Source organism: Manis pentadactyla, chromosome 11 (assembly GCF_030020395.1).
Source record: "Manis pentadactyla isolate mManPen7 chromosome 11, mManPen7.hap1, whole genome shotgun sequence".
Lineage (NCBI taxonomy): Eukaryota > Metazoa > Chordata > Mammalia > Pholidota > Manidae > Manis > Manis pentadactyla.
Genome location: NC_080029.1, coordinates 75,442,819 through 75,468,880, shown reverse-complemented (window position 1 = coordinate 75,468,880; position 26,062 = coordinate 75,442,819). Strand labels below are relative to the sequence as shown.

At 50.3% G+C, this 26,062-nt stretch overlaps 2 protein-coding genes across 9 annotated transcripts; both read right to left on the bottom strand.

Annotated features, from left to right (window-relative positions):
* Nucleotides 1-7,805: 7,805 nt before the first annotated feature.
* SLC22A17 (solute carrier family 22 member 17) lies at nt 7,806-14,063 on the bottom strand. 2 transcript variants are annotated; one of them, XM_036884544.2, is made up of 10 exons: nt 13,764-14,063; nt 13,073-13,579; nt 12,873-12,976; nt 10,689-10,843; nt 9,949-10,114; nt 9,615-9,760; nt 9,351-9,456; nt 8,986-9,203; nt 8,587-8,698; nt 7,806-8,440 (listed from the first exon to the last, which is right to left on the bottom strand). In XM_036884544.2, the coding sequence occupies exons 2-10, from the start codon at nt 13,478-13,480 to the stop codon at nt 8,152-8,154; spliced, it is 1,704 nt and encodes a 567-aa protein (XP_036740439.1). In that variant the 5' UTR covers nt 13,481-13,579; nt 13,764-14,063; the 3' UTR covers nt 7,806-8,151. The 2 variants fall into 2 exon arrangements, with proteins under 2 accessions (XP_036740439.1, XP_036740438.1); XM_036884543.2 differs by having other exon boundaries at nt 13,073-13,582; nt 13,764-14,062.
* A 1,567-nt stretch (nt 14,064-15,630) lies between these two features.
* On the bottom strand, nt 15,631-26,002 carry EFS (embryonal Fyn-associated substrate). Of its 7 annotated transcripts, XR_008992537.1 has the most exons (8): nt 24,587-26,002; nt 20,917-21,195; nt 20,558-20,698; nt 19,755-20,477; nt 19,296-19,385; nt 18,020-18,121; nt 17,179-17,464; nt 15,631-16,473 (listed from the first exon to the last, which is right to left on the bottom strand). XR_008992537.1 is itself a non-coding variant. In XM_057488570.1 (7 exons), the coding sequence occupies exons 1-7, from the start codon at nt 24,602-24,604 to the stop codon at nt 16,462-16,464; spliced, it is 1,365 nt and encodes a 454-aa protein (XP_057344553.1). In that variant the 5' UTR covers nt 24,605-26,002; the 3' UTR covers nt 15,631-16,461. The 7 variants fall into 7 exon arrangements, 5 of the variants coding, with proteins under 5 accessions (XP_057344553.1, XP_057344551.1, XP_057344552.1 ...); XM_057488570.1 differs by lacking the exon at nt 17,179-17,464; XR_008992536.1 differs by lacking the exon at nt 15,631-16,473 and adding an exon at nt 16,480-16,691 and having other exon boundaries at nt 17,179-18,121.
* Between the last annotated feature and the right edge of the window lie 60 nt (nt 26,003-26,062).

The following is a 26,062-nucleotide window of genomic DNA, read 5'->3' as shown; positions in this document are numbered from 1 at the left end:
GGGTTAGACAGTGATCCAGTTTCATTCTCTTACACCCATTTTGTATTCTACTGTCAGATTGGTTTTAGAGTCGGTTCGTCCGACTCAAGCCTTATCCATTACAGGATTTCTAAGTATAACCTTTGTATACCCTACTGTGCACTTAGGTTTCCAATGTTTTATTCATGATTGCCACTGACCTTAGATGCTCTTTTCAATAATCTTAGGTTAAAGAAATGTCTCATTTCTATATCCAGGCAATCTTCACTCACCTCTCAAATGGCTTGGTATTCTGAATTCTCGAATTAGTATTGACCACTTCATTGAACATTTGGTCATTTATTGTACTACCTCCTGCTCTGTCATTTTGTGCTTTCTCATAACTAGCTTAAACTAGAACAGTGCCTTGTAATCTGAATGTGGAGACTTATGCAGAGCCTGGTGAGCAAGAGGCTGGGTAAAGTGTTCAACATTAACTTTTTGCTTGAATGAAATGTCCCAAGTGGGTTGGTGCTGGTATGCTGGGAAGGTCTCATCTGTCCACCAGGGGGCACTGAATGGCTAAGACAATACCTGTAGATTTGTTGGGTCTTAGAATGTCATTTTTCTTTTTTTATCCTTGTTTTTAATTTTTTATGTTCAGGCAGTTCTCAATATCCTCTCCATTCCCTTCTCCATTCTGCTTTTAACTGCTTGAGCAGTTCCCAGTCTTCATTGCAGTGGTCTGGTACATCTCTGGCTCTGAACTGTTCAGGTTTCCAGAAAGGTCCCCAGTGCTGCCACCAGCAAGTACCAACTGAGGTGTGGAACTGAGGCCTTTCCCAGTTTGCTCCTGATTACATTTCCTGGTCATAGCCTGCCCTACATTTGATGCACAGTGCATTCCAATTGAATTTTACTTTTTCATGTATTGCTCATCCTGTTGCTCTAGCCTCCTAATGCGCATCTCATCTGCTCTGTCAGAATAAGACACACAAGACAGTACTGCAGCTGGGAATCGATTCTCTAGTCTGAAAGAATCATGCACTCAGCAAATTGCTTCTATCTCTAGTACTTCATGGCTTTCTAGTTAAGATAATTACATCTCTGTTCCCTGACTAGACATGTTCCTTGGCATAGATTTTGCCATTGTGTGGCCTCCCAGTGTATGCCACTTACTGGTGCTCAGAAGGTGTTCACCTCTGTTGGGGGAGGGCTGGGTCCCCTCATCCTGGACCTGCTGGTTCCCATTCTTAACAGGAATCAGATTTCCCACTTTACCTGGTCTCTTCATTTTTCCTGTATATCATTCTCTGATTTTAGAGGAAGTGGCATGGAAAGAAGGCTGCTTTCCTTGAGAAAGATTGGTTGCTTTTCTGTCCATCACTTTTGGTAAGCTCCCTCCAAACCCAGGGAGAGGAATGAACCTAGTGTCATTGGGATTCTGTGGGAGAGAAGAGTCTAAGGAAGAGATAGGGGAGGCCGTCTTACAAGATTTCTCTGGAATGAGAACCTGTGAGTCAGATCCTTAGAGGGATTATGGGTGATACAAAATGAAGGCAAAGCGGTGCTTTTTCAGGCAGGATTTGCTCAACCTGACATCAGCAATAAAGTTTCTGGTTTTTCCAATAACAACAATTTTCCTTTTATGTATGGTTAAAATGAATAGCCCTTCTCAAATTACAAGCTTTCATTTTTAAAATACCTTCCAGCTCTGTCAGTTTCTCATGCTTATTTCCCCTTACGTCTATGGTGATCATTCAACAAACATTTACTGAGTACTTAAACCAAGTGCAGGGCACTGTTCTAGGTGCTAGAATTTATTATAGAAAAAGATAACTTTAATTTTCTTTGCAGAAGGAAAGTGGAGTTTGCCATACCTTTGACTTCTACCACTAAAAAGCTCTGGATTTTTTTTTAGATATAATTTATATACTATAAAATTTACTTATTAAGTGTGCAATTCAGTGATGTGTATATATATATATATATTTTTTTACATGTAAATATATGTGTAGTAACTACCACCACTACCTAATTTTAGAGCATGTCTATCACCCAAAAAAAGAAACCCCGTATCCATTAGCAAGCACTCCCAGTATTTCCCTCCATCCTGACCTTAATGGTTAATTTTCTTGCTGTCTATATGGATTTGTTTATTCTGGATGGTTCATATAAATGAAGTCATATAGTATGGGGCCTTTTGTGTCTAGCTTTCACCTAGCATGTTTTCAAGTTTCATGCTTTGTTGTAGCATATGTTAGTACTTCACATTCATTTTTATGGCTATTTCATTGTATAGGTACTCCACGTTTTGTTTGTCCATGTATCAGTGGATGGGCATTTGGGTTGTTTCTGTTTTTTTTTACTATTAGGAGTAATGCTGCTATAAATATTGTGCAATTTTTTACGCAAATATACCTTTTCATTGCTTTTGGGTATATACTTAGGAGTGAAGTTGCTATGTCATAAGGTAACTATGTTTAACCTTTTGAGGAACTCCCGGACTGTTTTCCAAAGCAGCCACATCATTTGACATTTCCTCTAGCAGTGTGTGAGGGTTCCAATAGCACCATACCTCACCAAACACTTGCTGTTGTCCATCTTTAATGACTACTGATGTGGACCATCTTTTCATGTGCTTACTGGCCATTTGTTTATCCTCTTTGGAGAAATTATTCAGATCATTCATGTTTTAATTTGGTTTTTTTATTGTTGAGTTGTAAGAGCTCTTTAAACTGCATACAGACCTTTGTTGGTATATGTGATTTGCAAATATTTTCTCGATTTTGTAGGTTTTTTTCACTTTCTTGATAGTGTTCTTTGAAGCACAAAGTCATAAAGGTTTACACGTATGTTTTCTCCTGTTTTCCAGTTTTAGCTCTTACATTTAAGCCTTTGGTCCATTTGAATTGTGTATAGTATGAGGTAAGGATCCAGTTTTGTTCTGCATGCAGACAGTCATTTATCCCAGCAGCATTTGTTTAAAAAGCTATTCGTTCCCCATTAAATGGTATTGGCACTCTTGTGGAAAATCAATTGACCATAAGTGTCTAGGTTTATTTCTGGAGTCTCAGTTCTATTGCATTGATCTAAGTATCTGTCCTTCCACCAGTACCCCACTGTCTTCATTACTGTAGCTTTGTAATAGGCTTTGAAAGTGAGAAGTGTGAGTCCTCCAGTTTTGTTCTTTTTCAAGATTGTTTAGGTATTCTGGGTCTTTTACATTTCCATATGAATTTTACAATCAGCTTGTCAATTTCTGCAGGAAAAAAATAGCTGGGATTTTAATAAAGATTATATTGAATGTAGACCAATTTGGGGAGGATTGTCATCTTAATAGTAATGAATCTTCCAATCTATATACTCAGTAAGTCTTTCCATTTATATAGGTCTTTAATTTTTTTCGACAATGTTTTGTAGTTTTCAGTGTACAAGTCTTGCACTTTTATTAAATTTATTTCCAGGTGTTTTGGTTTTTGCTATTTTAGATGGAATTGTTTTCTTAGTTCTGTTTTCAGATTGTTCATTGCTATTGTATGAAATACTATTGATTTTGTACATCATGTATCCTGCAGGTTCAATTGCAAGTTTGATAATATTGCTAAACTTGTTTATTTAGGTCTAATAGTGTTTTTGTGGATTCTTTAGGATTCTTTAAATTCAAGATCATATCATCTGCAACTGCAGAGTTTTACATTGTCTTTTCCATTCCAGGCATCTTTTTAAAATTTTCTTGCCTCATTTCCCTGCCTAGACCCTCCAGTATGTTGTTGAATAGAAGTGGTGAGAACAGTCATCCTTGTCTTGTTCCTGATCATAGGGAAAAAGCTTTCAGTCTTTTACTGATATGTATGATGTTAGATGTGGGTTTTTCATAGATATCCTTTATTCCATGGATGTTTAAAATAAGCATTTACTGTTCTCCATGTACCATGTTCTGTAATGCCTCAAGGCTTTGTACTGCTGCTTCCTCTTTTCTGTGCCCAGAAAACTCAAGACTTTTCCATTAAGGTTCAATCTAAGTATCTGAGGAGCTTTCCTTGTCCAACTCCATTGGAGTATATTCTTCTCCCCTCAGAGCTATCACAGTACTTTTTACATTTCTCTGCATTTTCCATACAGGGTATAATTATTTGTCTCATAGTTTTCTTAGCTCTTACAGGCAAGGACCATGCCCCTTTCCCCAGACCTGAGGCAGCACCACACAGTGGTGGATAATCAGGAAAAATTGGTTACATGGTGGCCAGGCTAGGTTGATGGAATGAGAGGAACAAGAGTGACCATTTTGTCATTTCATATAACTTTTTAAGGTTACACGTGTACCCCATATGTCCTTTTAATTTTCCTCCAGTAATCCATTATGGCTCTTAGTTGTGAATGCAACAGAAAATTTTCTAAAATCTGTTCATGTTTCAGTCAGTACAACCTCTCCAAGGAAAGTAGTCACTTCCTAATTTGCCTGAAAACTATCTCCAAGTTCCTAGAGTACCTTCTAACCTTAATATTACAGAGTAAGTAATTCTTTCATGGTGTTTAAAAATATTTTCTATCTGATATGTAGTAAGATTGCAGGCTCTCAGTTCTCAAGATCTGGCTACTCTAATTACTTACCAGTCACATAACCTTCAGTAAGTTACCTCTCCAAATAGCAGTCTCCTCACCTGTAAAAGCCTAAAAAATAATCACCATTTTTCATGGGGTTATTGATGAGGATCCAATGAGATCATATGGTTGGTGAATTTGAGAGCAGCTGACAAGATGCCAGTTGTTTTAGCCATTGTACATTGACTTCCACCTAGGCTGTGAATTGCTTGGGGATGAGGGATTGTATCTTCTCTTGTGCTGTTTTTTTTTTTAAGGTATCATTGATATACACTCTTATGAAGGTTTCACAAGAAAAACAATGTGGTTACTACATTCACCCTTACTATCGAGTGCCTCCCTATACCCCATTGCAGTTACTGTCCATCAGTGTAGTAAGGTGCCATATAGTCCGTACTTGTTTTCTCTGTGCTACACTGTCTTCCCTGTGTCCCCACACACACCATGTGCACTAATCATGATACCCACAATCCCCTTAACCCTCCCCTCCCCCTCCCCTTTGGTAACCGCTAGTCCCTTGGAGTCTGTGAATCTGCTGGTATTTTGTTCCTTCAGTTTTGCTTTGTTGTTATACTCCACAAATGAGGGAAATCATTTGGTATTTGTCTTTCTCTGACTGACTCATTTCATTGAGCATAATACCCTCTAGCTCCATCCATGTTGCAAATGGTAGGATTTGTTTCTTACGGCTGAATAGTATTCCATTGTGTATATGTACCACATCTTTATCCATTCATCTACTGATGGACGCTTAGGTTGCTTCCATATCTTGACTATTGTAAATAGTACTGCAATAAATATAGGGGTGCATATGTCTTTGAATCTGAGAAGTTGTTTTCTTTGGGTAAATTCCTAGGAGTGGAATTTCCGGGTCAAATAATACTTCTATTTCCCTGTGCTTTGTTAATGCTTCTTGAAAGTTCCCATTCTGTGACTACCTGTTTCATTGAAGTCAGAGAATCTTGCTTTCTTTCATCTACCCTCCTACAGGAGCTGCTCTAGCTTTCTGAATGTTTGTACTTTCCTTCCCTAAACCTTTTTCCAGTGGTGTGCAAAGAATAGGTTCACCTAAATGCCCCTTTGACACCATTCCTCAGAGTGTGTATGAGTTAGCATATAAATAACTTGTTGGCCACAGAGAAGACAAGTAGTGATTTTACAGCATGTTACTACGCTGATGGACAGTGACTGTGAAGGGGTATGTGGGGGGGACTTGGCGAAGGGGGGAGCCTAGTAAACATAATGTCCCTCATGTAATTGTAGATTAATGATACAAATAAATAAATAAATAACTTGTTGGCTTGACATGGTCTCTTCCAAAGAGTAAAAGTGCTTTTTTATCTACCATCATGTTGGTTCTCACAGAATCTCTAGAGACAGAGGTGAGTATGATCACTAGTTTTATCATTGGCTATCCAAAGCTAAAGTCAACACTGGAGTCAGTTAAACCCCACAGACATTGTCCTACAGAATGTGTGATGCAGAGTGTCTAACTGGGAAAGAACTGTCAGAGTAGGAAGAGCAACTAGAAGACCCAGGTTTGAGTCCTGGCTCTAGCACTTAATGGCAGGTCCTTCAAGATCTCATTTCCATTTCCTCAGTTAAAGAGGATAAAAATAATAATACTAATTTCAGGGGGCTGTGAAGAGTAAATGTGAAAGGTTCTTATGAGTGCTCATGTAACATGATAATTACCGAGAGCCCAGTAGCATGGCTGTCTTCATAGCGTTTTGAGCCTCAGCCGTGGATTGGCGGAGGGCAAAGAGATAGGCATACTGGTGCTGCAGGCCAGTATGGGTGATGGGCCTCCCTTCTCTGGTAGAGGCTGGTGTTAAGACTTCAATTTCCCCCCAAATCCCTCCAGGACCACCTCACCCTTCCCTGCCTCCAGGTCTTTGCTCTCTATATATCCTTAGAGTTTAAAGCACTGTACCTGTCTCCAAGGCCCCTGTCTGAGGGCCTCCTGCCTCTGAGGGAAGTCTCACCTGCTTCAGGTTGCAGCCTTTGAGTGCTTCAAACCCCCGGCCTCTCCTCATTGATACTCCTAGTGTTAGATGGAGTTTAAGCTCCTTCAAGGATGGCCTAAGCCCTAAATATCCAGGGTGGTACTGGTCTGTAAATTGGGCACGAGAAACATTTGCTGAAAGAATGAACAAATTATCAACAACTTTTTGAACATCTATCATGTGTTAGGCTTTGGTGTTTCAAAGTTGAGTAAGACCAAGTTCCTGCCCTTGTGGAGCTTACCATCTAGTGCAGTAATTTAAGAGGCACTTACAGTAAGTACATTATTTGTTTAGTCTTCATAGCAGCCCTTGAAGGAAGTTGGAGGCCGAGAGATGTGCCCAAAGAGGTAAAGCCAGGCCAGGGCTTGTCTGAGGCAGGCCCACTGCAGAAGTAGAAGGGCCAGTCTCTTACTGTCACCTCCCAGGGGTGCCTAAAGATTCACTCCTTGCTTCCAAGGGTAGTGCCCAAAGATTGGAAAGTGGCCATAGAGAGCAACAGTGAAGAGTTCCAGCTCCAGGATCTAATCATGTCGCAGTTCTGTCAGTCATTTACTTTGTAACCTTGGGCAGGTTACTGAGTCTCTCTGAGCATTAGCTTTCTCATCTGCAAGAGAATACTGGGATGGCCATCCTTTACTTTTACCTACTCAACAGTCAGTCGTACTTGTTAACAGCACTCAGCTGTTGCTTCCCTCCCCAGGTGTAACATGGGAGGAGGTGTGTTCATTAAGCTAGCGAGTCACTAGCTCTCTGGAAATGGATTTTTAGTGCAGTGACCCAAGGACTGAATCCCGTTTCATTATTGCAAGTGAAGCCTTGACAAAAATACTGGTTCTTAATCCCTGGACCAGGGGGCCTCTCTGGTTCCTAACCTTTGCTGACTAATTCTGCCTCTCCTCCCATCCTGTGAGCTCCCCACCACAACCTGCCTCCCACATCCCTCTAATAAGCTCATTTGAGTTTTTATTGCTTGCACAACAAAAAAAAAACTGATTAGAACACTTACCTTGTGGTATTGTAAGGCTCAAGTGATTAAGCGAAGTTTGTAAAGTGCCTAGCCAAGTCCTAGCAGATTAGCAAGTGATCAGTGAGGGGGGTGGTTGCCTGTGAGTTAACAGTTGAGGGAGGGGAGCAGGTCATGGATAGGGAGGGAGATTATTACTGGTTTTGGCTCACTGAGAGAAACCTTCCCCCAAGTGACAGTCAGAAGGAAACACATGGGAGGGAAGTCCAGGCTATGGTATACTCATTTATCCAAAATGTCTTTATTGAAACAGAAATGATAGAGCAAGAAAAAATGAGGTCTGGGAAGATGTCTTTGGGCACGGGATGGAGCCCAGACCTAGTGGTTACAGCGTGGAGTTCTCCCTGGCCCTTGACTCCTGCCAAGGAAGCAAAAACACAGCAGCAGCGAGGAGATGGGGTTGGCAACAGCCCTCTGAGCTCTCCTTCACTGCTGGCGTGAGGTGCCTCTGAGCCTTCTGGGCAGTTCTGCCCTCCTCAGTCCTCCAATCTCCTCGCCAGGGCCTTTATGCCACCTTTCTGTAAGGGCCAGCCTCCTGCCAAGACGCATAGAAGCCACTCAGAGGGCAGGGTTGGGGGTGGCAAGCAGTGGGACGTGGTCACAGCGGTTAGGGGGCGGCTGCCGCAGCAGGGAAGGCCGTCGGCACAGCTCCCCGTCCCGGAGCACCTCAGGCAGTAGTTTGCGTTTGGTCTCTGGCAGGAGCATAATGCTGAGGATGCAGAGGAGGGCACAGGCCGCCAGCACCACGTGCTGCAGGAAGGCTCCATGGCCCATGTGGAGGCGCTGGGCTGGGCCACTCAGCCCTCCGAGAGCCCCCAGCGCCATGATCAGGCCCAGGCCTCGACCCCTGGGAGAGATGGAGGAGGTTCTTAGCCTGTAGTTGGGGGCCTCACCCACACCTTCATCAGCCTTCTCTCCTTCATCCCTCAGGTCCTGTCCTCAGCAGGAGGCCTGGAGGCCTGTCCCTATCCCCAGGAGCACCCCTGCTCTCACCGCACAGTGGTCGGGATGACTTCAGCAGCAAGGAGGGTGCTGAGGATGCCAGCAGCTTGGGAGGAGAAGAGGCCAAGCACAGAGAAGGTGGTGATGGCGGCCTCGTTCAGATCTGGAGGACCGAGAGGGAGAATGTGAAAGGAAGTGGAGAGATCATGCTTAGCCCTAGTCCTGGCGACATCTCCTTGGCTCTCTGATCCTATGGCCCTAGCCAGATGGCTCTGGGAATCCACTGATTGGGAGAACAGACAGGGTTGTGTGGCCAGGGGGAGGGTTGTGGAAGATCTGGGCCAGGTCTGGTCTCGGAAGGCCTGGGCTAGAACCACAGCTGAGCCTGTCTGAGGCACCTCTGCTGGGTTCCTTTGCTAAGCCACCCTGTGGGGAAGGGAGGATACTCACAATCCCACAGGCCCAGCAGGACCAGGGATGCAATGCCAGTGAAGGTCATCAAGAGAAGCAGGATGCCCCGGCGGCCAAATCGGTCCACGGTGACCCCCAGGAAGATGCAGGCCAGGGCAGCTGTGCCGCTGGCCAGCAGGGAACACAGGTAGAAGTCCGATGGGCTCCCGCCGCCACCCACAGGCTGGTAGCAGTGGCGAATGGCATGGGCAATAAAGCTGCAGGAAGGGTGAGAAAGCAGAGAACAGTGTCTGATCCCCATCTGCAGCCTTCCCTAGTGCCTGCTGGGTCCTTAGGCCTTCTTCACCCAGCCATCCCCCATCCCAGCTGCTGGCCTGGCTCTTGGCTTAGACACCCAGGCTCACTTGGTGAAGCCCAGGATAAGCAGATTTTTCCAGATGTTGCGGTAGTTGAGCAGGGAGGTGAAGGAAAAGGAGGATGTTGCAGGGAGAGGGCAGTTGTTCTCCAGGTCTTTGGGAGAGAAGAGCTGTCTGTTAGAAGAAAAGCTGAGAACCCAGGGTCTTCCCACATGGATGGTGGGGACCCTGGGAGGTGGCACAGCTACAACAATGCAGAGGGCACCAATATGTGTGCACATGAGGTATCACCTGTGGGGACCCATTTCTTACCTTGCAGAGCTTCCTGGGCCTCTTCTCCCAGCATCTGCCCATGGGGCCGGTTCCTCTCAGCCAGGATCCTCAGCACAGATTGGGCCTCCTCAATCTGTCGCTTTACTATCAGCCACCGTGCAGACTCCAGAAACAGACCAGGCCAGCTGGGGGCAGGGTGGTTGGGGGTACACTGTGAGGCCTCCTGTCTCCTGACCCAGGGATGGGAAAGGCCCACCTCTGGGGGGGCAGGGCTGAGGCAGCCCTGGCCGAGGGGCAGTGGAGAATCTGGGCTGGAGCTAGATTGGAGGTAGAAATGGGAACGGCCAGACAACAGGTGGAGGGTGGTACTGACCCATAAAACAGGAAGAGGATGCAGGGAGCCGTGATCATTCGCTGCAGAAATCGCCAGTCCTTAGAGACAAGGGCCAGGCCCAGAAACAGGAAGTGCCCCCCAACTCCCACCAACTCTCCTGCCAGGGCCACCCGAAGCCTCTGGGTTGGGTCACACAGCTCCAGGCCTGGAGATACAGCAGGGACAGGGAAGAGAGGGCAGGGAGGAAGAAGGTGTGGGAGAGAAGAGGGGAGGGAGGGAGGACAGAGTGAGGACAGACCCCGAGTGGAGGCTGCAGCTGTCACCTCCCACAGACTAGCCTCTGAATGGCAAAGAATGGAGAGATTTTTCAGTCCTCTTTCCTCTGCTGCTCAAACCTGGGAGGATCTTGAGGGTCAGAGGTCCTGGGAGTGTTCAGCATTCCCAGTTCACAGGTGTTTTCATGTCAGACCTCTTATTTGACATTCATATCAATCCTTGTTCAAGGTCACACAGCTAGTCAGGATTTTATTTTTTAAATAAGACTCTATGTCCTGGCAGCAGTTAAGACCAGGGCAAGGAAGGCCTTAAAGATCATGTGGAGAGAAGCAAGACCCTTGTATCCTTCAAAGGCCTGGGCAGAAAGACAGGTGAGGTCCTCAACAGCTGAAATCTGGGGCTGAAGGGACTGAGGGAACCCTAGGGGGCAGTGGGAACAGCCTGGGGATGCAAACAGTCAGGCATGAGCCCCAAGGGAACAACCTCTGAAGGGTGCCACTCACGCATCAAGTAGACCCCAAGGTCAACACCAGCAAGCAGAAAGCCCAGGAGGAATCGGAGGGCCATGACGCCTGTGGAGGAGCCTGCAGCAGCCCCTCCCACTCCACAGGGGCCCACTAGCCCCAAGGTCAGTAGCACAATTCCTCGACGGCCAAACCTGCAAAATGGGGAGAGCCTCTGGTCATCCAGACTTCCTGGGGGAGGAGTAGCTGGGTGGGGCCCAGCTGCCCACCTCAAATGGAGGTATAAGAATGAGGCCCCAGAAGCAAGAGCTGGACTGAAGCTAGAGAAGATGGGAAGGGATAGGGACCATGGGTAAGTGATGTCTGGCAACTGGGCACTGAGGTGAGGCTATGGTTCTGTGAGGGTGGGACCACTGACTCTTGGGGATAAGGCTATTGGTCAGAGATGAGGGCACTTCTCCATGGAAGTGAGACCAACCCAAAAGGGGATGGTATATTGCTGAAGGGACTTGGAAACACTGATTCTTGGGTATAAAGCTATTGGTCAGTGAGGGGTGGAGCTTGTCTTGCTCAAACTGGTCAAAGGAGATGGAGTTATTGACACCCGGGGTTGGAGCTAATGCTTTATGTGATGAGACCATCGGCCACTTTTGCATGGTGATTGATGGTATTGGTCAGTGAAGATGGAGCTATTAATCTTATGAGACTGAGTAATTGATTTTGGAGAATGAGGCTATTGTTCCATAGGGTTAGGGCATGGGTCTATTAATCCATAAGGATGGTCAGCGGGAATGGGGCCACTAGCCAGAAGTTGGAGCCAGTGATCCAGGAGAATGGAGCTGTTAATGCATGCAGTAGGGCTATTGATCAATGAAGATGATCATTAATTTTTGAAGATTGGACAATTGATCTTTGGTGATGGAGCCGTTGATTCATGGAGTAGGGATGTGAGTCCATGTGGATGGGGCTATTGGTCAGTGGGGATGACTCTAGAAATCCATGGGGATAATCAGTAAGGATGGGGTCGTGGGAGATGAGATTATTGGCCAATGATGATGGTCACTGACTATGAGCCAGTGAGGACAGGGCCACTGATCCTTGGAGACCAGGCTATTGATCTTTGGGGAAAAGACCACTGGTCTCTGAGATGAAGATTGGGGTTCCTGGCTATTGGGAAGGGGGCCCTGATCCCTGAGAGTGAAGCTACTGACCCAGTAGTGTGGGGCCATTTTTCCATGGGAATGAACTTATTGGTTAATGAGGCTAAGTCTACTAAATTTAGGATATTGAATTATTGATCTTTAATGATGAGGCTATTATTTCATAGAAATTATGCTACTGGTCTGTGGGAGTGGGGCCAGCAATGTATGAGGATGGGCTATGGACTTGTGGGTTTAGGATCATTTGCCCATGGTGGGGTGTGACTACTGGGCAGTGAGGACAGGTATTGATTTTTGGGGATTAGATTACTGAATGTTGGGTTGCCTTTGATCCATGGAAGTTGAACTAGTTATCCATTTGGGTGGAATTGTGGATCAGTGGAGATGAGCCTAATAATAAATGAGGATAGTTCATAGTGATGGAGCACCTGGTCAGTGGTGATGGTGTCAAGAATCAGAGGAGACGGGTGTTTTGATTCCTGGGGAAACCATGGGTTGGTGGGATGCGCTGTGGATCTTTGACATGAGGCCATTGATTCATGGAAAGGGCTTTTTGATCTGAAAGGACCTGAGAGCACTGACAGCCCATGAAGATGAGACTGTTAATCTCTGGGGGGTGCTAATGTGGTCACCGATCCATGGGCATTAGACTACTGACCCGTGAGTGTGGAGTCATTTGTTTGTAGAGTTGAACTGTTGGTCAGTAGGAATGGGACTGTTGATGTTTAGGAATGTCAAGGAGAGCTCAGAGGAGGAGTTAGGACTTTTGATCTGTGGAGATAGGGTGTTTGGTCAGTGAGATGGGGCTTTGTCTTTGGAGAGGAGACAATGGAGATGGGATGAGGAATGCGGGTGGGTATTCCCTTGTGAGGAAGAGATATGGAATTATTTCTTGATGGGTAGTGAAGTTGAGCAGGGGTGGGGCTGCATGCTATTGAATAGAAGTCCAGAAGACTGCTGAATCCAGCCCATCTTCTTCCACTTCTCACAAAGGGCAGCTGCTTGGGTTAGCCTCCCTGGTGCCTTCTCCCCTTTCCCCTCCTGTTCTCAAGGCAGCCCTCACCTGTCGGCAGGATAGCCCAGGAACAAGTAGCCGGATGCAAAGCCCAAGATGAAAAGGATCTGCTCCAGGATCACTTGCCAGCCCAAGTCACACACCAGATCCCACTGGGGATGTGAGAGGGATGGAATGCGGGTAAGACCCCGTGCCCGCTAGTCGCTCTCAGCCCACCCCCAGACCCTTGGCCCAGAAGGCAGCCTCACCTGGCCGATGGCGTTGGTAGTGAGCACTGGCAGGCCGTTATAGTCCCAGTCCTTGAGACAATGGTTGAAGTCCGGGGGAGCGAAGCCGCTGCAGGAGGGGTCTGTACTGGTGGCGATGCGGCTGGCGGCGCTGGCTGCTAGGGCCGCGCTGGCGACGCTGACGCCGCTGGCGTTGGGGGGCTGCTCCCAGCCGGAGGCGTTAGGAGCGAAGCCCCCGTAGTGGCAGTGCAGTGGGGGCGCCAGCGTGAAGATGGGGTCCGAGGCCATGCCCAGCGCCACGAAGAGCACCGGCAGGCAGCAGAGGCCGAGCTGCAGCTGCTGGCCGCCGCCCAGCGCCCCCACCTGGGCGAGCAGCGCCTCAAAGCTGAGGGGGCCGGGGGGCACGGCCAGCGACAGGCTGCTGCCCATCCCGTCGCCGCCCGCGTCGCCCTCCCCCTCCCGCTCGCGTTCGCGCTCCCGCTCACCCTGCAGTTGCTCCGTGGGCACCACATCTCCGAGGGTCCCGACCTGCTGTAGGGGTTTGGGGGTTGCAGGAGAAGGGTGAAGAGGAGAAAACCGCAGAGGGAGGGAAGAGGGCGGGCGCAAGCTGCGAGGAAGGCGAGCGGGCGGGGTATGCGCGGGATGAAACTGCCAGGCGCTTGGCCGGGGAGAGGGGAGGTGATGGCGTAGCCCTCAGGGCGCGGGCACTTACTCCATTGGGGCTGGGAGTAATCTCTACAGTGCTGTCGATTTTGCTGCCGCCCCCGCCATTGGGCTCAGGGGTTCCGGTAGCCACCCGGGGAGCCAGCTTGCCGATTGCAGGGGCCGTGCCGGCCCGCACCGAAAGGTTGCGCTATCCTCTGGCCCAGGGCCGAAAGGTTGCGCTGTCCTCTGGCCCAGTGGTACGCCAGGTGCTCGGACACACAGGCCGGAGACCCCGTTCTTGCAGCTCTGCAGCCGAGCGCCTCCTCCTCTGCGATTTCTGCGTTGCTTTCCCCTCCCCTTCCTCCAGACTCTCCTCCCCTTCCCACGTCAGCAGAACCTTCGGTCCAGACTCTTCGTCAGAGAGAAAGGGGGGCCACGGCCCAGGGGAGTGTGGGGATGGGGCTCTGTCTCTGTTCCCTGGGTCTGCGGGCCATTGCGGTAAAAAGGGGAAAAAAGCTGAAGGATAATAGTTAGCCCAGTCTGATGCCAGAGATTCCTCCCTTTGCTTCCAATTCTTCATCATCCATCCATCCACCCACCCACTCATTTCATTAATCAGTAAAATTTATTAAGCATCTACTATGTGCCAGGCCTTGTGCAAGGCTCTAGGTATGAGAGAATAGACAAGATCCACCCAGGAGTAGCTTATGGGGAGAAAGCCCTGTACACTGGGGATTCCAGGACAGCGCATGCATATGGAAGGCTGGGTTGTGCACTGACTGCACTCAGCCTGGCTTCTGTCTTCTACAAGACCACTTCATCCAGCTTCACTGTGGTTGAGTCTTACTCATTTCCCAACAGCATTTGGCATGGTAGACCACCCCTTCCTCTAAACATTTTCTTCCTTGGCTGTTAAGCCCCACACTCTCCTTGTGTTCTTTCTTGCTCTTTTCTCCATTGCAGGCTCATCTTCCTCACCATCATTCGTTTCTGCAATCCTCAGAGGCATGGTTCTAGGACCTCTCTCATCTCACACTGATCTCACCCATGCTCACAGCTTCAAGCACCCCCAATGTAAATACAAACTTGATTCCCACACTTTCATCTTCAGCTCCCACCTGGCTTCTAAGCCCCAGACCCATGAAGACACCTCTTGTTTAACATCTTACAGGTGCGTATGTATAAGACTAAACTCATGCTCTTCTCCCTGTATCTGGTTTTCTTCTAATGCTTCTTTCCTCAGTGAATAGCATCCTCTTCATCCAATTATGGCCAGATGCTCAAGTGATAGCCCTTAGAGTGCCTCTTCCTTACTGCACAATTAAATCTTTTACAAAATCCTGTCCGTTTTACTCCTATTGAGTTCTCAGTCTCTTCTCTCCAGCTCTACCACCATTAGTCAACTCCCTGTTGCACAGACTACTTTAGCCTCCTAAATCCTCATTGAGGTTCTGCATGTACTATATTTCCATTCCCTTTCCCCATCTGTTATTTATAGTGCAGATGGAATCTTTTCAAAATGCAGATCTGTTCATGTCCCTTTCCTGCTGAACAGTCTCCAGTGGCTTCTCCTGTCAAGGTGAATGCTAATATTCTAGACACCTCACACATGGTCCTGCATGCCTGGTCTCATGCTCTCTGCACTCATCTCACAGGCCTTTCAGTTTTTGCAATGCCCTTGCACAAGCTGGTCTTTATGCTTATGCTTCTCCTCCCCGTCAGTCAAGTTCTCCTCCCCGTTTAGCTGGCAGCTCAAGGATATTTGCCTCAGAGAAGCCTTCCTGAGCTCCTAGAATTGCTATTCAAAGTGTGATGTACAGACCAGCAGCACTCATATCACCTGGGAGCTAGTTAGAAATGTAGAACTGCAGGCTCTTGAATCATGACATGCATTTTAAACCAGACCCCCAGGTGTATGTATATTAGAGACACACTTCTTTAGAGTTGATGCCTAACAGGTACTTTATTCTCTAATTTCAGGTAAGGAATAGAAAGGAGTATCCTGTGAGCCTCAGACTGGAAATCCATTCTCTGTTCAGAAATTTTCCAAACATGGGAAACTCTCCAGTCCATTTAACAGCCTCCCCCATTTCAGCATTTCTTCAGGATTTACTTTGGTACTGCCACAGCCAACATTTCTCGGGGATTTTTGTCTGTATCCTTGTGTCTGTCCTGGAATTAAAATCCCTTAACTTGATGTGGTGCTGGATTGTTCACATGACTGTCTTGTTGGGGCCTCACAACATGACCATTATGATCGTCCTCAAAATACAGATGACACTGGGACTCAGACGGACTGGCAGGATTTACCCACAGACAGACAGGTATATGGCAGATCTGGGACTTGCACTGAGACCTCTGACTCTACAGGTTGACCTCTTGAAATTCTTCCTGGAGGATGATGGAGAATGGTCCATTTTAAGTCTTCAACATGTAGGGGTGAATTTTGGTGGCCCCAGAATCTGGAAATGAGTTTTCTCTTAGTGAAAGGATAATGAAGGAACCCCAAATAGAGGAGGCATATGCATAGTGGGCACCAAGAGACTAAGACTCTGACTGAAGTCTGGGGTGCTTCCAGTCAGTCACTGTGCCAGAGCATCATCTTGGAGAAGCAGACCTGAAGAAATGGATCTGTGGCTTGGACTTCTTCCCTTGTGGTAAATAGCTGGAGTGATCTCCCACCTAGGCCCTGAGGACTGTAGACTTCTAACACATGGCCTTCATCTGCCCCTCAGCTCCTCTAAAAGACGGTGTGTCCAGAACGGTCAGCAGGAAGCCTGGGAAGGGAGTTTAAGGGATGAGACCCCCTTGGGTGAACCTGGGGTGCCCAGGCTGGCCAGCTGCACTCTACTGGGCAGAGCTGTCCTATGGCAGAAAGGTGAGGAGAGGCCTTCCGTTGGGGTGACCACTTCAGATGACAGCAGCTTTAAAGGCTCTCATGTGGCTAACTTCTCCATAGGTGCACCTCCCTAATGACATCACTTGACAATGAGGTCTTGGGAGGAAAGATCCTTGGTCAGTAATCAGCATCAGCCTTTCCAATATGCTAGTTCTCACTCTTCTTGATTCTCTCATCCTCAAGTGGTCCCAGCTCAGATACCACTACTCCCAACCACCCTGGTCTGGTCTACTTCAATGGCCTCGCCCTCATCTGGTTAGTCCTTCATATCATCCAGTTTACTCCATTACCAGCAACTGTCAAATCTTTGGCAGGTTGTACTTTTTAAATTTACTTATTTTAACTGCCTCATTTCGATCCATCCCACCCCAATATACGTTCCCAACTGTGCCTGGCCCATCATGGGAGCTGAAACCTGTCAAATGCATAGCCATTGAAGAAACAGCAAAATTTCCCCCCAAACCCTAAGGGCATCCTGCCCACCATGTGTGTTCCATAGGTTTAGATGAGGGGCACTGTTCCCCCACCCCTCCAAAAAAAAGCAGAGGCACGGAACCAGATAGCAGGGTTTATTGAGGCCCACCTCTCTCCTGCCTCCTGCAGAGAGGAGCCCTCTGGCCTCTTCCAGACCTTCACATTCTGGATGGCCAATATCCTGTCCTCACTCTTGGCCACCAGTAAGGTGCTGATATTCTAGAGCCAAGAAAAGCACAAGAAAGGGGCTCTGGGTGGCCCCTTGTTTCAGCCACCTAATTCTCTGGGGCCAAGCTTCCAGAGGTGGCTGGTGGTGCAGCAACGAAGAACCTCCAGCCCAGGTTGAGGGAGGAGAGTCCAGTTCCTTCCTGCCCCAGAGGGCCTGGCACCTGCCCCTGACAAGGCAGGGAATAATATTAAATATAAATAATTTATACAAAATGGCTTGTACAAAAAGCTGTGGGGTTGGGAGAGGAGATGCCTCTGTGGGACACAGATGACTGGAGGAGAGGACACCTCCACCTCTCCTATTCCCTACTACAGAGCCCTCCAGCCACCCCTGGGGCTGGAAGGGGCTCTGGCAGTAAGGGGAGGGGCAGAGCAGTGCCAAGGGACCCTCAGGGGGCCAGGCTGGTGAGCAGGGTGGTGAACTGCAGGGCCTGCCCTGCCAGCTGTGCCACACACTGCACCATCTCCTGGGCTGCAGGGCTGGATGGGTAGCCCAGCGCAGCCCCCTTGACCGCCAGCACAGTGGCCCGCAGTGCCTGGCCCAGTGCTGTGCCGGCAGCCCCGACCTGTGCTCGAAGAGGGGCAGAGGCTGCCAGCCGGCCCAGGGTGTCCCCAACAAACACCAGGCGGTGAGCAGCCACCACTACCCGCTTGCTGTGGGGCACAAAGAGGTGTGGGGGCTGGTTGGCCTTGGTGCTGGACAGCAGGGCTGCCACAGCTACCTGCAGGGCTGAGTAGTGGCTCTGACACTGCCCTGCGTAGAAGTGCAGGAGCTGCAGATCTCCAGCAGACACAGCGGGCAGCTCCCCTGGGGACAGGGCCTCCTGAGGGCAAGAGGAGTGGTGAGTGGGAACGCTCCTGTTAGTGCCACTTGTTCTCACCTTTCCTTCCTCCTTCCCTCCCTTTGCTCCTCCTTCCTTTCTTGAGCACGATTCCTTTAGCTCTTGCCTCCGTCCATCAGAAAATTGTCTCATGGCAAGTGGCAGGAAAGTACCCAGAGTAGATGTCAGATACATCTGAATTCAAACAACCTCAAACAAGTCTTTTAATTTTTTTGTTTTCTCATCTCTAAGATGGGGAATCTAGTACTCTATTGCCCAATATAAACATAATGTGAACCACATGTGCAATTTAAAATTTTCTAGTAGCCATGTTAAGGTAGTAAAAAGAAACTGGTATATTTTTTTCTAATTCCAACATGGTATTGATATAAAAATTATTTTGATATTTTTCATACAAAGTCTGCAAAACCTGGTGTGCATTTTATATTTACAGCACATTTCAATTCAGACTAAGCCACATTTTGAGTGCTTGACAGCTGCATGTGGCTAGTGGCCACCATACTGGGTAGTGCAGTTCTGGTAGCTGCCTCCTAGGGCTGCAGGGCTGTTATACAGTACATAGAAAGGGCTTGGGGCAGAGCACTGCACACTGCGAGCACAAGGAGTACTAACAATGGCTATGATCAGTATTGACGCATGAGATGTGCTTATTTACACAGGGTCTGGCACTCGGCAAAAACCTGATAAATGGCAGCTGTTGTGATTAGGACCATTCTAGACAGTCAAGGAGACCACCTCACTTTCCTGAGGCCCAGAGAGATTAACTGGCGGCTTCCGACCCCCTAGCTTTTGTGGTGGAGCTGGGATTAGGTGCCAAGTCTCTTAGGAACCCAGGAATTTACAGTTTGAAGGAGCCTCAGAAGTCGCCTGGCCCCGCTCTGACCCACAGCCCAGAAACTTTCTGCTTCCCTAGCTGCTCGGTTTTCTGACACCTCTCCAACACATTCTTTCCCCTCTTTCTGAATTCCTGATATCCTTTTCTAAGTTCCAGCTCCTTCCTGTGGAATTCTAATCTCTCTGCTCCAGTTGTCCCATCTCACTGAGCTCTCACCCCATCCCAATCTCTTCCCTTGCTGGTTCAGTTGTGAATACTCTTTCTTCCAAGTTCCTGTTCCTCCCCACACTGGCTCCTTCCCTAGCACCACAACAGGGTTACCTGCTGCTCCTGCGGCCCTTTCTCCGGCTGTTCAGGGTTCCCTGGGAAGGCCTTATCCAGTGGCCTAGATCCCTGAGCTCTGTCCATGCCCTGCAGGAGGGGATCAGAGTATCAGGGAGCAGGGTGTGGTGGCCTCTATGGGCTTCCTGCCCCTCCTCTGCTCTCCCCTCCCAAGGTCTCTCCTGCCATCAGAGGCTGCAGCCCTTGAATCTAGGTCTGGGAAAGCTCTAGTGGCAGGTAAGAAGGCTCAGGGACCCCAAGATGGGTTTAGAGGGAGGAATGTGACACTGCAACAAGTGGTGTGGCCAAGTTCTGGGACCTTAGGCCATAGGGTGTAGGGCCAGTGGAGAGGGGAAGGCGGGAAGAGAGGGAGGGCCTGCCTTTGGGCCCCAGGCCTCCCCCCACTCCCCTTGGTTCTCCTAGGGGCATTTCCAATGGGGACGACCCAGGCAAACTCACCTTCAGGTGGACGTAGTCATACTCCTCGGCCACGGGAATGCCCTCATACTCATTGTGGTGTCCAGCTGGATCATCCTCCACCTCCCCACCCTCTGTATCCCCCTCCACCTTGGGGCCTCTGTAGCCAGGCAGACAGGGCGGGGGTGGGGGCAGAGGCCGATCCTGGATGCTGCCTTTCCGGCCTGGAGCAGGAGAGGGAGCTGGGGAAAGGCTGGGGCCCTCGGGGACAGGTAGGGCAGGCAGAGGGCGTCGGGATAGGCTCTCGGCTGAGGGCAACCGGGGCCTGTGTGGGGCTGGGGGGCTTCTGGCCAGAAGCAAGGCCAAGGTGTCCAGGTCACTGCAGGCCAAAGCTCCTGGGGGGTCTGGAGAAGGGGGTGCTTCTGGCCCCAGCAGGGGCACATCATAGATGCCCTCGTCAGTGCCCCCACCTTCCTCATCTGCTAGCAGCTCCTCAGGTGCTTCATACAGATTGAGCAGGGCTGACGCCCGTTTCAGGTTGGAGGGGGCAGCGTAAAGGGGCGGCCCTGCTTCCCGGCCCTCTTCCCACTCCAGATCTGGCTCCAGGTCTGATGGTGATCGTGGGGCCAGAGGCACGTTATAGGGAGCTTCCTCCTCTCCAGCGGGCTGTGAGGTAACCCGGTCCAGAGGGCGGGAAAGGGAGGCAGGGGAGTCATAAGGATCACTGGAGGGAACTCGGAGGGCAGTGGAGGGCACGTCATAGACCTGGAGAGGGAGTAAGAGCAGTTAGTTTCCCCTTGAGTGGTCTGTCCCTGCCCAGTGTACACACTGCCTCTAGCCCTCACCTCCAAGGCATCTCCAGGGGCAGGCAGCTGAGTCCCACTGCCTCTGGGAACCTTGTAGATGGCGTCTGGGGAGGGTGGGCAGGGTCCAGCTGTTGGTCCTAAGGCAGGACACGGCCGAGCTCGGGGCGGCACCACGTACACCTGGAGGGATCAAGACAGGTGGGCGGGTCAGGGGTGGAAGCCAGGGAATAGGATAACATATGCCTTGGAGAACCTGAGACACCTTCCAACCCCCTCCCTGTACCAATGGGGAAACAGAGCCCAGGAAGGGTCAGCACATAGGCTTCCTACAGCACAGTCAGTGAGGAGCTGCAGTCTCAGGGCTCTCCAGGCTCAGTTGGGAGGATTCCAGCTCTCACCTCCTGATCCTCACTGCTGTACTCTGGGACTGGATATGATGAGCCAGGCTGGGCTGGGGGCACCTGGGAGAGGCTGGGATTGGGTGCTGGGCCAGGAGGAAGGAGCTTCACTCTGTTGGCGGGCACAATGCCCTGCTGGCCATGCAGGGAGCAGAGGCACCAGCCATCCAGCCCACCAGCGCCCTCCCTCTGCAGTATCCGTAGAATGTCCCCTCGGCGGAAGGACAGCTCCTGGGGGGACTCAGCCGTGTTGTCGTAGAGTGCCCGGGCCAGCTGGGCCTGGTGGGTGAGGTAGGGGTGGGAGGGCGGGCTTCACACACATATCAGATCATGTCACCCCAGCTCCAAACACTTCTGAGTTCCCCATTTCCCTTAAGCTAAAACCCTGACCTCCTGACTCAGCTCTTCCTGACTGGGCCCTGCCTTGTTTCTAGCTTCATCCTCGGCACTCTCCCTTCTTTCTGTTCCTTGAACTAGACAACTCTTTTCCCACCTCAGGGCCTTTGTACTTGCTGTTCCTTTACCCAGAATGCTCTTCCCCTGACTGGCCCTTTCTGATTCTTTAGTTCTGCTTAAATATCTCCTTGTCAAAGAGGTCTTTTCTTTGCCTTCTCCCCACCCCATTCTGTTTGTCTTTACTCACTGTTTCCACCATAATACTTTATATTAGTTCTCTATTTACTTTTTCATTATCGATTTCTTCCCTTATAGTGTAAGCCCTGTGAGAACAGGGCCTGCTATGTTACTAGCCCCAGCCATAGGGCCTGACCTGGAATGAGTCCTAAATAAATGTATGTTGAATGAGTTTTCTCCAAAGACTCATGTACCAGAGGAAGTCCTGCTAAGGTCTCCCAGAGGAGCTTCCCTGATCCCCAGCAGCAACCCCCATCAGCAAAAGGTAAGATTAAGCAGCTGCAGACCCCACATGCTGAGTGGGAGAAACTCAGCCTAGACAGTACCTAGGCATGATGAGAAAGAAAACAGGAATGAAGCAATTGTTTTGTTCTCAGTCTGAGCAAATAAGGTTCTACTACAAGACGCTGAGGTTACCATGGAGAAAAATGTACACGCTCATGTGTGTGTGTATGTGTCGAGGCAGGGCTGGCAGGCCAACCAAGAGCAAACATTTATTGGCCTGTTTCCAGTCCTGTCTAGTGGGGACATCTAAGATTTTTCCTTGAGAGGAGCTTTTTTTTGAGAGCCACATGGCTCGGGTAATAAGTCAGACACCAAGTGCAAATTATGTATCCAGATGCTATAAATGTTTGCACTAATAATCTCATCTCATTTAATCCCCACAACCACCTCATGAGGGAGGTGCCATCATTATCCCCATTTGGAAAGGAAACTGGAAGAGAGAGATTAATACTTTGCCCAACAACATACAGCTGGTGCAGTTGATGGAGTGTGATTTGAACCCCACGCTGTTTGACTCCAGATCCTGCACTCAATCACTCCTTCACCCCTCTAATGCCTCTCCACAATCACAAACACAAGGAACTACTTTTTTCTCCTTAAATTAGTAACAGTGGTTAAGTTGAGAGGGTCCATGACTCAAGCACTTATGAAGTCTTCCTTATATCCAATTTCCCTTTGCTAGTCATTCTTCGTAGGGCTCTGGTTCCATGAAGTCTTTTGGTGGGATCAAGTTTAAACTACTCACAATATCGAAATATACCCCACTTCAATTAGGTTTGGTAAGTAACTGTGCCCTCTGGCAGGATCCCAGGTGGTGGTTACACAGTGGTGGCAGAGAACAGGCAGGCAGTTAGGTATTTTTGAGCAGATAACCATGTGGGCTGACTCATCCATTAAAAAAAATCTCAAGCTAAAGATCTCTGGCAGGCTGCATATGGCCACCAGGCCCTGGGGAGAAGAATGCCCGGCTCAGCCAGCATGAGTGTATGTTCCTCTTGGCCAGTGTTTCCCTCAGAAGGAGAGGTTGCCTTTCATGGCAGGGTGATTTTAACGAGAAACTAACTTCTCTTGCCTGATTTCAAACGTATCAAACTATTTTCTGATTATATTTTGGCTTCTATAGGATATTGTTCCATAGAAAGAAAACATGCTAGCCAGATGACAAATTTCTGGTTAGCTCAGTGCTTTTCTTTCTGACTGTGAATTGATGATTTGGGATGTAGCCAGGCGGATGACAGCACAGTTCTGAGGAAGAAAGACCTAGGTTTGAGTCCTGGCTTTGTCCCTTTCTAGCTGGGTGACTTTAGGTAGTTTAACCTTTCTGAGTCTCAGTTTCCTCCTTTGCGGAACCCAGATCTGAATACCCATTTTCAGATAACAGTAGTACTTCCCTCACAGGGGTTGTTGTGAGGATGGATGAGATAATGTGCCAAACAACCAGGATAAACCAGGACAAGCTTAGGGCCAGCACAGGGCCAGTAAATGCTCAGTAAACATTAGCTGTCATCAGGATCCTGTGAGTTTAATTAGCAAAAATACTATCCCACCCACCTCTAGGTAAAAAGAAAAATCTACTTCCCAGGTCTACAAAGGTGCCCAGCTGACTCCTGAGCCAGCATCTTTATGTCAGAGTACCCCCACTATTGTCAGGACCTCCCCCTCTCCTTGCTCTGGGCTAGGGTCTTCTCACCATACAGATTGAGGCCCTAGAAGGGGTTTGGTCTGAGGAGTGAAAATCAAACTCGTCCTCGAGGGGTATGGAAGGATGTAGGAGTCATGCTTCTTTTTGCAGCCTCACAATCCTCCTTCCTAGAGTAATCATTCAAAGGGGGGCCAGAATGTGGGAGGCCGCCTCATGTTGCCTGGGAATCCTAGGGCCTATAGAGGAAAGAGTGGAAAGGGGACAGAGTTGCTTGGATTCAGATTACAAGGAATACAGGACAGAAAGCAGAGGTTGGGCTGTGGAGAGCTCCTCCCTTGTGTGAGGTTTGAATTCTGTCCAATGGGGCCCAACCTCTAGGCAATTGCAGAACCCAGGCCAGAGTTGCTGATAGACTGATTGATGATGGGTGGGGCCACCCCTGCTCTACCCTCTCCTCAGGGGCTCTGCTGACTTATGAGGGAGTGGCTGCCTTAACAGGGGTGGCAGTGGGCCACACGCTTTCTGGAGGCCTCCTCCCACTGTCCCATCATGCCAGCTGTCTCTTCCCTTTGTCCCCAGTCCCCAGGAAGTGGCCAGCGGCTGGCTGACATAGCCTCCCCTCCTCCCTCTATTTTCTTTTCAGGCCTGCTCTCCCTCTTTTGCCCTATTTCCCTCATTTCCTCCATTCTCCTCTAGAGAAGGGCCTCCTTGGGCCCGTTGGCCTGTCCCATTTTTCTGGAGCCACCTCTGAACTTTCAGCCCCCTCCCAACATTTTGCTTACCTCCCAATCACTGGCCCCTGCTAACCACCTGTGTCCATTTGTTCCCGCCCATAAAAGAGCAGACAGTCTTGCCCCCTCCCCTCCAACTAGGGGCAACCTCAAGAAAGAAAAATAGGAGACTAGGGAGAGGGAAGGAAGAAGGGTGAACCCAGACCCAGAAGGAGCTAGAGATGACCAGGAAATAAACGTGAGAGGATGGGGACAGCCTCCTGGAGAAGAAAGGGACCAAGGAGAGAAACAAAGAGAGGGCAGAGATAAAAGTGACAGGAGTGCAGGGAGGATTGTGGAGGTCTCTAACCCGGTAGCCTCCTCTCCCGGGTGGACTCACCGACGTGGCTAAGGCCATGGCCTTGGCCTCCCGCGCTGCCCAATCCAGGCCAGGCTCGGCTTTGTGGACCTCAGCAGCGGCTGCCCGGCACCATGGGGGCGGCCCCAGCTGCGGGGCCTGAGTCGTGGTCTCCGCGTAGGTTGGAGGAGGAGAAAGAAAACCCACAAAATTCCCCAAATGGGAGGCAGCTTGGCGGGGCAGGAGGAGGGGCAAGGCGGGCCGAGGCTTCGCTGCGGGACTTCATCCAAGGGCGTGCGCTCTGTGCAGTCCCGGGGGCCGCCGGCTTGGCCAGGCCCGGGAGCTGCCTGCCCTAGGCCGCGAAGGTACACCGGCTCCGCATGGGCCGAAAGCTCCCTTCCAGGGCCGGGGCAGGAGAGGAGGTGGGAGCTGGAGTTGTACTCGACGCCACTCCAGGCCTCTCAGGACAGCCCCGAGGGCTGGGAGAAGCCGCCGGGGCGGTTGAGCTGGATGGGCGAGTTTAGGCGCCAACCCGCCCCACCCGGGGGCCGCGCGGGACAGCGGTGCTCCCAGGGCTGTGGTCGGGGCGGCCTGAGGCACTGCGGCTGCCCTGCTGCGAGGGAGGGTGGTGCGTGAGAGCGAGAACTGAGACGTTCGACTCTCGTCAAACTCGCCCAAGTTGGCAAATGGAGGCCAGGCGCCAAAGGCCACCGAGAGCGTGGCCGTTGGGCCGAGTTGCCCAAGTGGCTGCTTTCTGCCCAGAAACTAGCACCCCCGACGGTGAAGCGGACTCACAGTCAGGCATACTGGCTCGCAGCACGCCCAGGAGGCAGGGGTTACCGCGACGGTGTCTCACAACGCGCACGCGGGCCCGGTTCGAAGGGGCGGGACGGCCTTGCTGACGCCGCGGAGCGGCCCACCCGCCCCCTCCACTCGGCCCCAGCGCGCAGGGTTACTAGCTCCCGCTCCCTCCCTGGCCCGCTGGTCTCCGACCTCGCCGCCCCGCTCACACGCACCCTTAGCAGAGCTCGGGGCAGCTCCCAGGTGTCTCTGGGAACGGAGAGAAAGGCCACAAAGCAAAAGGAGCAAAGAGGACGCGGAGGAGCTGGGGCCTGGGTCCTGTGGACTCGCCGCCTGGAGGTGGTGGTGCACTGAGAGGCTAAGAAGGCTCCGGGGGTCGCGCGTGGCTTTGGGGCTCACCCCGCTCGCGGCTTCCCTTCCCTCCCCTTCCCGGCTCCCGGTTCCCTCTCACGAAAGTTCCTTTCTCCTCCCCTCGGGCCTTCTCCGCTCCGGCGCCGGGCTCAGTCCTGGGGATTAAGAGAAAGGAGGGAGGGGAAAAGGGAGGAGAAGGGAAGGGGAGGAGGAGAAAAGAGGACGCTCTCTCCAAAGGCGGGTGTTGAGTTTCAGCTCCGGACCCTAGGGCCAAACTGCACGCCCCCTCCCGGCCCTCTCCCCGGCGCCTTCTACCTTCCGACGTCGCGGCGGACGCCCCCACCCGGCGGTCTGGTGCGCTCACTC

Excerpts from the sequence above, each read along its gene's own strand:
- SLC22A17 (XM_036884544.2), bottom strand. The coding sequence starts at position 13,480 with ATGGGCAGCAGCCTGTCGCTGGCCGTGCCCCCCGGCCCCCTCAGCTTT. Across the intron at positions 10,844-12,872 it reads CTGGGCTATCCTGCCGACAG|GTTTGGCCGTCGAGGAATTG; the intron begins GTGAGGGCTGCC and ends CCCATTTTGCAG. Across the intron at positions 10,115-10,688 it reads CCTTGGGGTCTACTTGATGC|GCCTGGAGCTGTGTGACCCA; the intron begins GTGAGTGGCACC and ends CTGTATCTCCAG.
- EFS (XM_036884545.2), bottom strand. Across the intron at positions 20,699-20,916 it reads ACAGCAGTGAGGATCAGGAG|GTGTACGTGGTGCCGCCCCG; the intron begins GTGAGAGCTGGA and ends TGATCCCTCCAG. Across the intron at positions 18,122-19,295 it reads AAGGGCCGCAGGAGCAGCAG|GAGGCCCTGTCCCCAGGGGA; the intron begins GTAACCCTGTTG and ends TCTTGCCCTCAG.